Source organism: Colobus angolensis, unplaced genomic scaffold (assembly GCF_000951035.1).
Source record: "Colobus angolensis palliatus isolate OR3802 unplaced genomic scaffold, Cang.pa_1.0 Scaffold204, whole genome shotgun sequence".
NCBI classification, from domain to species: domain Eukaryota; kingdom Metazoa; phylum Chordata; class Mammalia; order Primates; family Cercopithecidae; genus Colobus; species Colobus angolensis.
In genome coordinates, this window is record NW_012115200.1 from 4,671,210 (window position 1) to 4,682,064 (window position 10,855).

At 49.7% G+C, this 10,855-nt stretch overlaps 1 protein-coding gene across 1 annotated transcript in view; it reads left to right on the top strand.

The window, feature by feature from the left end:
- MTG1 (mitochondrial ribosome-associated GTPase 1) overlaps window positions 1-8,030 on the top strand; it is a 22,345-nt gene extending 14,315 nt beyond the window's left edge. The window contains exons 10-11 of the mRNA XM_011941982.1: window positions 6,906-7,018; window positions 7,452-8,030. Of these exons, the coding sequence (XP_011797372.1) occupies window positions 6,906-7,018; window positions 7,452-7,591 (253 nt within the window). The 3' untranslated portion in view covers window positions 7,592-8,030. The remainder of the gene's footprint in view (window positions 1-6,905; window positions 7,019-7,451) is intronic.
- The last annotated feature ends 2,825 nt before the right edge of the window (window positions 8,031-10,855 follow it).

Here is a 10,855-nt window from a genome sequence, read left to right on the forward strand (position 1 = left end):
GTGTCGCTGCGTAGATATTCATACATCTGGGTGCTCTGGTGTCGCTGCGTAGATATTCATACATCTGGGTGCTCTGGTGTCGCTGCGTAGATATTTATAATTGTTGTATCTTCTTGCTGAATTGACCCCTTTATCATCATGTAGTGACTTTCTCTGTGTCTTTTTACAGTCTGACCGGGAAGTCTATTTTGTGTAACTGTAGCTGCTCCTGCTGTTTTTACAGTCTTTGACTTTTAGTCTGTTTTGTCATCTGTAAGTACAGCTATTGCTGCTCTTTTCTGTTTGGTTTCCGTTTACATGGAGTATTTTTTTCCACCCTTTGTGACTTTCAGTCTGTGTGTGTCTTTGTAGGTAAAGTTGGTTTCTTATAGGTAGCATAAGTTTGATCTTGTCTTTTATCCGTTTAGCCACTCTGTGTTTTTTGCTTGTTTTTGAGACAGGGTCTCACTCTGTTGCCCAGGCTGGTGTGCAGTGGTGTGGTCATAGCTCACTGTAGTTTTGAACTCCTGGGCTCAAGCAGTCTTCCCACCCCAGCCTCCTGGTAGTTAGGACTACAGGCATGTGCCACCACACCTGGCTATTTTATGTATTTATTTATTTGTAGAGGTGAGGTCTTGCTATGTTGCCCATGGGGGCTGGTCTTCAACTCTTGGCCTCAAGTGATCCTTCCACCTTGGCCTCCCAAAGTGCTGGGATTACAAACAGCCACTGTGCCTGGCCCACTCTTATGTCCTTTAGTTGGAGAATTTAGTACATTCGCTTTCAATATTATTATGGATAAAGACTTAATATTGCCATTTTGTTGCTTGTTTTCTGATTTTAACTCCTCTCTTCATTATTGTCTTCCTTTGCATGTGGTTAAGAGATTTTCTCTGTTGGTATGTTTTAATTTGTTGCTTTGTATTTTTAGTGTATATATTACGTGTAGTGTACCATCAGGCTTACAAAAAGCGTTTTATATTTATAACAAATTATCTCTGTGACTGTACCCTAGGTACTCAGGCTGAGATAGGAGGATTGCTTGAGCCCAGGAGTTTGAGGCTGCCGTGAGCTGTGATCATGCCATCACACTCTAGCCTGGGTGACACAGTGAGACCCCTCTTAAAAAAAGTTAAACACATGACGCCTTATCTTTGATCACAGAGGAAAGTACAGAAACAAAAAACTAAAAAATTCTGTACTTTAACTCCATCTTTCCCCTAAATTTTCATTTGTTATTTCCATTTATTTGTTTTTATATTGGCTGTCTCTTTACAGGTTGCTGCAGTTATGATTTTTGATACATTTTTCTTTTAGTCTTCATACTGGAGATGTGAATGAATGCACACCACATTCACAGTATTATTCTGAGTCTGTGTATTTACTTTTCCCAGTGGGTTTTATGCTTCACATGTTTTCTTTTTGTACATTAGTGTCTTTTTCTTTCAGATTGAAGAACTTTTTTTTAAGCATTTCTTGTAAGTTGGATCTGATGAATTCCCTCAGCTTTACTTTTTCATGTTTGAAGGTGTGTCCTGAGTTGACAGTTGCATTTTTTTTTTCCTGTAGCACTTTGAATATATCATCCCACTCCCTCCTGGCCTATATGGGTTTCCTAGTGAAGTCTGTTGCCAGATACATTGGAGCTCCTTTATAAATATAGTTGTTGCTTTTCTCTTACTACTTGTAGGATTCTTTCTTCATCCTTGACTTTTGAGAATTTGATTATTATATTCTGTAGGGTAGTTTTATTTAGATTAAATCTGTTTGGTGATCTCTGACTTCCCTGTACCTGGACATTTACGTCTTTCTGAAGGTTTGAAAATTTTTCTGTAATTATTTCTTTGAATAAACTTTCTGCCCCTTCCTCTTGCTCAGTTCCTTCTTGAATCCCAGTAATTCTTAGGTTTGCTCTTCTGAGGCAGTTTTCTGTATTTTGCATGTGTTCTTCATTCCTTTTAATTCTTTTTTTCTTTTTTGTGTTCCCTCTTCTGTATATTTTCAAATAGCCAGTCCTCAGGCTCACTGGTTCTTTCCTCTGCTTGATTCATTCTGCTGTTGAGAGCCTCTAATGCGGTTTTCAGATCAACAAATGTATTTTTTAGTTGCAGGATTTCTGTTTGATTTTTTTTTTTATTTCAATCTCTGTTAAATTTGTCTGACAAATTTGTGAATTGTTTTTCTGTGTCAGAGTTTGCTGAGTTTTTTTTTTTAACTGTTATCTTAAATTTTTGATTTGAGTGCTTACATGTTGCCATCTCATTAAGGTTGGTCATTGGCTCTTTGCTTTGTCTGAGAAGGTCACGGTTTTCCGTTAGCTGTTGTTTCTTGTGCAGATATGTCTGTGGTTTTGCATTCAAGGATTTGTTATCTAGGCTTTCCTGTCTGGCTTGTTTTGTTTTTTCTTGGATGTTTGCTTAGAGGTTCTTTGCAGCTTACTGTCTTCCTGGAGTTTTTTCACTTCTCTGGTCTCATCCTCAGATTTGAGTTCTGGAATATTGCTGGTAATATTCTTGGTGCTGGATGTTTGGTTTTGGTTTTGAGAGGGTGAGTGAAGCCACATTGCTTCTACTTTTCTATTTGGTGATGTCATTCCCTCTATTAACTCTTTTAATATTTTTGATGCTATTGTAAATGGTATTGTTTTTATATTCACTTTTGATTTTTCATTGCTAGTATGTAGAAGTAGAATTGAATTTTGTGTATTGATCTCGTATCTTGTAACCCTGCTAAACTCATTTATTCATTCTAGTAGCTCTTTGTAGATTCCAATTAGATTTTTTACCTAGACAATTACGTCATTTGCACATAAAGATCATCTTACTTTTTCTTTTCCAGTGCAGATGCCATGTTTTGTTTTCTTGCTTTATTGCACTGGCTACAGTCTTCAGTACAATTGGCAGGTGTTTTTAGTACTTGAGATGTGGTACATCTTTTTTTTTTTTTGTTCCTGATCTAAGGTAGGAAGCTTTTAGTCTCTTACCATTAAGCACAATATTAGGTATGGGTGTTTCTTAGATGCCCTTTTTCAAGCGGAAGAGAACCGTCTGGCTAGAGGCTTATTGATTTTATTGATTTTTCCAAAGAATCAGCTTTTGGTTTCATTGACTTTCTGTTGTCTTTGTGTTTATGTCATTATTTCTGTTCGATATTTATTTTTTTATTTCTACTTTGCTGACTTTATGTTTGTACTACCAATTATTGTGAGGGGGGTATTGAAATTTCCCACTATAACTGGATTTCTCTATTTCTTCTTGCTGTTCAATCAGTTTTGGCTTCGTGTATTTTGAAGCTCTGCTGTTAGGTACAGAAATGCTCAGGAGATTGTTACGTCCTCTTGATGATTTGATGCCTTTATCATTATCAAATGATTTTTTTTTATCCTTCAGAATATTCTCTGCTCTGAAATCTATCTTGTCTGATATTAATATAGCAATTCCAGTTTGTTTTCTTTTGTTTTTTTGAGACGGAGTCTCACTGTGTTGCTCAGGCTGGAGTGCAGAGGTGCGATCTGGGCTCACTGCAACCTCCGCCTCCTGGGTTCAAGTGGTGTTCATGCCTCAGCCTCCCTCGTAGCTGGGATGACAGGCGTGCACCATCACGCCTGGCTAATTTTTGTATTTGTAGTAGAGAGGGGGTGTTGCCATGTTGGCCAGGCTGGTCTCGAACTCCTGGCCTCACGTGATCCGCCCACCTCGGCCTCCAGAGTGCAGGGATTACAGGTGTGCACCTCTGCGTCTTGTCCATTCCAGCTTATTTTGATTAACAGTAACATGGTGTATCTTTTTCTGTCCTTTTATTTTTAGCATATTTGTGTCTTCATATTTAAAACATGTTTCTTATAGTCTGCCTCTTTGTATTGTTGGATTTTGCTGCTTATCCAGTCTGACAGTCTCTGCCTTTTAGGTATTTAGGCTATTTACATTTAATCACTTAATGTGATTATTTATGGGTTTAAATTTATTATCTTGCTATTTGTTTTCCATTTGTCTCAATTTTTTTTTTTTTTTTTTTTTTTTTTGAGACAGAGTTTTGCTGGTCACCCAGGCTGCAGTGCAATGGTGCGATCTCAGCTCACTGCAACCTCTACCCCTCGGGTTCAAGTGATTCTCCTGCCTCAGTCTCCTGAGTAGCTGGGATTACAGGCACGTACCACCACGCCCAGCTAATTGTTTTTGTATTTTTAGTAGAGATGGGGTTTCACCATGTTGGCCAGGCTGGTCTTGAACTCCTGACCTCAGGTGATGCACCCGCCTTCCAAAGTGCTGGGATTTCAGGTGTGAGCCACCATGCCCAGCCTATTTGTCTCAATTTTTGTTTTCTCTTGTCCTCTCTCTTGCCTTTTTAGGGCTGGGTGTTTTTAAATGATTCTGCTGTACCTTATTTGTTAGCTTATTGTCTGCGACTTCTGGGAGGCGTTGCTTCAGGGTGTATAGTGTGTCTTTAAGTGATTTTCTATTTTTCTTATCCTGATCCTTGTGCCATCACCATGATGATACATTTTACCTTTACATATTTTATAACTTCCAGATATACTTTTTTTCCTTCATACAATTATCTTTTAAAGAAATATAAAATCCCAGAAAAAAAGTTTTATATATTTTCCCATCAGTTTAGCATCCACACCTTCTCATTTCTTTGTGTAGGTCCCGGTTTCCTTCTGGTGTGATTTTACTTCTGTCTGGAGGGTTTCCTTTAATACGTATCGTAAGGCAGGTTTGCTGGTGGTGAATTCTTTCAGCTTTCAGTCGTCTGAAGGTGTCTTTATTTCACCTTTGTTTTGAAAGGTATTTTCTCTACGTATAGAATTCCAGATTGACGGGGTTTTTTAGTGCTTGACAGGGGTTGGTCTCCCTTCATCACTTGCGTGGTGTCTGATGAGCTGTCTGCTGTCGTGTTTGTTTGTTCCTCTGCTGCTTCCAGGATTTTCTCTCAGTGCTTTTGAGCAACTCGATTACGATGGACCTTGGTATGCTTTTCTACCTTCTGCTTGTAGTTCGTTGAGATTTTTGGATCTGGGGCTTTGTAGTTTTCATGAAATTTGGATCATTTTGAACCTTTGTATCTGCAGACTTTTGTTCTGTCCCTCTCTTCTCCTCAGGACCTCAGGCACGCAGGTGCCAGGCTGCTTGGCTTTGTCCCACCGCGGCTCAGGAAAGCTTTGTGCCTGTTTCGCGGTTTCTGTTGCTGTGTCTTCGGGTTCACTCATCTTTTCTTCTGCAATGTCTGATCTGCTGGTTTTCATCGTTTTCACTTCTGCAAGTTCAGTTTGGTTTGTTTTAAAAAATATCTTCCGTGTTTCAGCTTAGATTTAATGTCATGTCTGCTGATTCTAACATTGGGTCAGTTTGAGTTGACTGATTTTTCTTCTCATTAGGGGGTCTGTTTTTTTCCTTTGTAGGCCTGGCAATTTTTGGATTATATATATATATATATATGTATTTTTTTTTTTCTTTTTTTGAGATGGCATCTCACTCTGTCGCCCAGACTGCAGTGCAGTGGTACGATCTCAGCCCACTGCAGCCTCTGCCTCCTGGGTTCAAGTGATTCTCCCGCCTTAGCCTCCCAAGTAGCTGGGATTATATGCGTGTGGCACCACACCTGGCTAATTTTTGTATTTTTGGTAGAGACAGGGTTTCACCATGTTGGTGAACAGGCTGGTCTCAAACTCCTGACCTGAAGTTATCCGTCCACCTTGGCCTCCCAAGTGCTGGGATTACAGGCGTGAACCACCGCGCCTGGCTGGATGCCATGTGTTTTGAGTTTCACCTTGTTAGGTGATGGATATCTGCATTCCTGTAAAAATTCTTGAGCTTTGTTCTGGGATAGTTCGGTTATTTGGAAACAGTCCTGTCCTTTCAGGAGTTCTTAACCATTGGCAGGTCTCGGGAGTGGTCAGGGGTGTCTTCTCCAGGCTTGCTCCTCTCTCCTGGGACAGCTTTTTTAGAGCACCAGGGGGCCCTTGAGGCTGCTGATTGAGAGCTCACGCTTGCTGCTTCCCAGAAGTGAGATTTAGAACCCGTGTTACTCAGGGTGCTGATGCTCCCACGGGCTCTGAGCTCATGTCTTGCTTTGCTGGGCCTTGTGGTGAGTCCTGTGTTACTGGGTCATGCTGTGACCAGGTCTGAGGGCACCAGCCTCCTCAAGGTGGAGCCTGTCCTCGTGGGAGCCACGAGACAGGTTCCCTCACCCCTGGCTGTCAGGAAGGTTGGGAAAGTGTTGGGTCTGGGTTAGTTGGGCTCCTGAGGCTTCGGGCGGTGTTTGTCCCTGTGAGTTGCTGCTCTGTGCTGGCCTTCCCCTCCAGGCCTCTCTGCCCAGAGTCTGCACTGTGAGGAGTGCCCGTGAGAACCACTGGGTGACGCTCAGCAGCGGTGGGTGCCTCGTCAGCCCATGCTGGTCCGTGTGCTAGGGAACACCGCTCAAACACCCAGCCGGGTGGAGAGGGTGCAGGCGGACTGGCTGCCCGGAAGTCACCGAGTGCCGTCCTCAGCAGCAAACAGTGTGTTTGCAGATGGTCTGCTGTGCTACTCTTTTAGTTTCCAGGACCTGGGCCTGCACAGAGGCCTGCCTGTCCCTGCCCCCGGATAGGGTGGATGAAGCCTGTGCATGTGAACAGCTGGTATTCCTCCCGTTGCAGCAAGAGCTCCAGTGGTGGGAGCCACCCTCCATGCTGCTGGCCATGGCCACACAGGACAAAGCTCAGGGATGGTTCTTAGACAGTGGCTCTCCCCCGGGGCCCCGCACCAGTCACCTCCAGTGTCATCTTCGTCATCCACAGCACTGCAGTCACTGTCACCCACAGGAGGTGCCCGGCCATGGCCTTTGTGGCATTCAGGAGGAAGGGCCCGGCCTGGCTGGCTGTGCACCTGGCTGTCTGCTGGTGTCAGTGCTGGGTCCCCTGGTGCTGACCTGCAGCCTGTGTGCAGGTACGTGCAGCACTACGGCCTGGGCAGTGCCTGTGACAACATAGAGCGTGTGCTGAAGAGTGTGGCTGTGAAGCTGGGGAAGACACAGAAGGTGAAGGTGCTCACGGGCACAGGTGAGTGAGGTTGCTGACGCGGGCACTGGAGCCTCACCCCATCACCCAGGGGGACCCCGGCTATCCCCAGAGGAGGCAGGGAGGAGAGGAACATCTCAAGGAGCATGCGGGCGGGTCTTCTGGGACTGGGTTTCAGGGCAGGGGAGCTACAGAAAGTTCTGGAGAGGAAGGGCTCGTAGTCCAGGCTTCCGAGGGTCCATCAGCCCTGCCGCTTGATGGGCAGTGCTAGGTGGACACCTACAGGCCTCATGTGCCTGGCCTTGGAGGCTCCAGGCAGCACAGCTCCAGCTGGTTTCTTTCTGAGTGTGATCCTGTTCCCTGGGCTTCCCTGATGCCACCCTAGAGTCTCTTAGGGCTGGTCCCTCAGGTGGGTAAGGGCTGGGCCCGTGCTGCTGTGAAGGCTCCTTCCTCACTGATCCCTCCCATCCCCCAGGTGACGTGAACGTTATTCAGCCTGACTATCCTGCGGCAGCCCGTGACTTCCTCCATACCTTCCGCCGCGGGCTGCTGGGCCCTGTGATGCTGGACCTCGACATCCTGCGTGGCCACCCCACGGCCGAGACTGTGCCCTGAACTTGTCCGGGTGGGGAGGGCCAGAGGCGTGTGGCCTCCCAGACCTCCTGACCTGGTTGGTTGAGGCTCAAGACAGCTCACCTGGTCCAGGAGCTCCACACTGGCCATTAGGGTGCTGTGCTTTCTGGTGCCCCCATGGCCTGGCTAGCTCTAGGGGCCCCAGTTCCAGGGGCCAAGCAGGTGGGAGTGGACACTAGGCTTCCCAGGTGACGTCCCTGAGCAGCTCCGCATGCTTGGTTCTCCCGGAGCTTCCTGCTCAGGCCTCTTGAGAAATGGATGCTGTCTCAGAAGGAGTTAAAACTATAACCTGTAACCTTTAAAATCTCCAATTAAAGGGCCTGTTTCTTACTGGCCTGTGAGGTGTACCATAGTGCCTTGGGCCTGTGTATTAAAGCTGCTCTCACCAGTGGAACCTAAGAAATGAGCAGGTTGGCAACTAGGGCTTGTGTTGGAGGCTTTCGGTCCAGTGTCCTGCAGTCCTACAGCAAGTAAGAGGCTCGCTGCCACCAGAGAGGTTTATTTCACACTTACAGGCGCACGTAGACACAAACGAGACTCCCAGCAGCAGAGCCCAAGCACTGGCTTTACCCCTCAGTGCCCTGGGGCATGTTCCAGGGCAGAGTTGAGGGGGACGCCCTGCACATGGCTTTGCTGTGCAGAGACTGGAAGGCCGCCCGGCATGGGCAGTAGAGACCCCTCGGCCTCTGAGCACCTTCTAGCTCACGGGTCGTGGGTTTCTGCATTAGTGGGGCTGAGAGGTGTGGGGGCCCCTCCAGCCCCATTATCAGTGCACCTGAAGGTCCACAGCCTGTGTCCTAGAAGAGGGAAGAGGAAGGAAGGTGAGTGGGGCTGGGGATATGGACTGAAGTGCTGCGGGGCCTGGGGCCAGGGACATCCTGTGCAGAAGCTCTGGCCTCTTTCCAGTGGTGGCCTGGCCTTCCCACAGCAGCCTCCACCACGGCCCTGGTGCTCAGCGGCCCCTCCTTGCTGGCTAGCTGCCTCTGCTGCCCCGTACCCCACACCTCATCAGCCTGAGGTTAGTCCCCGCGTGCCACGTGCATCCGGCCATAAGCCTGACCGCCTGGGCCGGAAGTGTTCAGATTGGCTGTGTCAGATGCTGATGTGCTGAATACGCAGATCATGATATGTCCATCACATCTGGAACATTCCATCATCTTGCAGTGCTGTGGTGTGTGAGGGTCTGGTGCAGCTCAGCCCATTTTCCAGGTGGGCATCTGCAAAGTCGAGGGGGCTCTGGTGGGTCTCCCTACTTTGAGGAGACTCGGACCACTGCCTGCCTCCTGGGGAAATGGCAGAAAGGCTCCTCTGCTTATGAGGATCTGGGGCAGGGCCTGGCCTTGGCCTGCTGGTCTTGGTGGCACTGAGCTTGGTCTGGAAGGGGTGGGGGAGCGTCTGGGCTCACTGTCCCGGGGCATTGCTGGCAGTGTGGATGGGAGGCCGCAGGGTGCTGCCTCCTGTGGCTTAGTGCCCCGGAGCTAGAGAGCAGTGCTTGGTTGAGTCCTGCCAGCAGCTTCCAGATCGTCACCCTGGCCAGCACCCAGGCCAGCTGGGGAAGGCAGAGGCTGGCAGGGCCCATGGGGGGTGCTGGTCTCAACTTTGGTGTCCACTGAGTCCAGAGGCTCAGGCCCAGGAGGGATGTAGCCTGGTAGCGGGCGAGGCTCTCACCAGGGCATGGAGAGGGTGAGATCCTAAGGCCACGGGGAGCCAGGGAGATCCTACCTCAGATGAGTCGGGTGACTGGAGAGCTAGAGAACGTGGCAGACCCAAGACCCCTCAGTGCTGAGCCCGTGGAGGATGCCCCAGGCTGGCAGGACTGGGGAGCAGAGGGCTGGTCTTAACACAGCTGTGTCCAGTGCTGGAGGCAAGTCCTTGTCGTGACTGTCCGGTGCCACTCCTTGTGTCTCCTGTCCTTGGGTGGTCAGAGCCCTTGGAGATGTTGGGGGCTCAACCTCTTGCACGGGTGTCCTGCTGGGCGCCGGGGCCCACCACTGGCCCCTGCTTGCTCCGTGGTCTGAGTTAGCTCCTGATCCACTGAGCAGGCCGTCAACTGCCGATCTACCACGCCTTGATACCCAGGCCCTGTTCCGAGGCCTGGAACAGCTGCTTCCGAGGAAGGGGCTGCCTGCAGGGAAATCCGCGTGCTGTGCAGCCTGAGCTGTGTCCAGGGAGGGCTCTTCAGCGGGATTGGCAGTTGCCGTGCCCTGAGTACAGGCAGAACTGTGTGATGCCTGAATGTGAACCTAAAGTTCAGAAGATTTGGAAAGCTCTGGAACGTGTTGGGTTTTTTCCCCCGAAATGGGTCCTAAGGAGGGTAAAGTAACATGTTTCAAGTTGTTGGAGCAAAGTGGGTCTCTGACGGATCTCAGCCTGAGGGTGTGGGGCACAAGGCCTAGGCAGCCCTTCCAGGGCAGGGTGAGTTTTCCCACCAGCTGCAGAGAGCCAGGATGGACGTTCCTCGGAGGGACAGTTTTCATGCTTGGGAATGTTCCTGGGCTGTGAGATCCACTCGTCTCTTCTGGGCAGGTGGTTAGCACCTATCGTTTTCCCCTCACTTCCCCCCAAATCCTTAAGTCCTTTGGTCCATTTCATTGCTTCTTTTGGGGAGGGCCACATTCCTCAGGGCCTCCGTGGCAGAACCAGCCTGAGGTCGTCTCCCTGCCCATGTGTCACCACAGCCCCTGGGCAGGTGAGGGGAGCCGGGGTGGCTTGGGTTCCTGGCCTTGGCACTTCCCTTTGGGCGGCTCTGGAGCGTGGCTGGGCGGTTGGTACAGGAGCCTCAGGCCGCTGCCTTTCTGACTGGGGGGACCCTAACATCCTGGAGCGGGTTGGGGCAGGATCCATGGTCCCCTCGAGGTGGGACGTGGGAGGCTGAGGCGGCGTGGGCAGGACACTGGAGGGGGCGGGTCCACAGGGACAGCCTGCAGCTCCTGCCCCAGCTGGGCCCCAAGACCGTGGGCAAGGGAGGGAGGGGGAGCCCAGTCCGGGGGATCCTGGGGACGGCGCGCGCCGGGGGCCAGATGTAGTCCCCGAGCCCAGCCAGGCCTAGGGCCAGAGCAACCCCAGGGCGCCGAGGGCGCCGCCCAGCACGAGACAGAGACTAGGGCTGCGCGTGGGTCCAGCGCCTGAAGTCCACGCCCGGTAGCTGTAGATGCCGGGGCCGGTCCCGTTGCCTCCGGGCACCCCGTCCTCGTTGTCCTCCAGGCCGCGCTCCCCCGGTCCCGCGACCCTTCTCCAGCCCGAGCC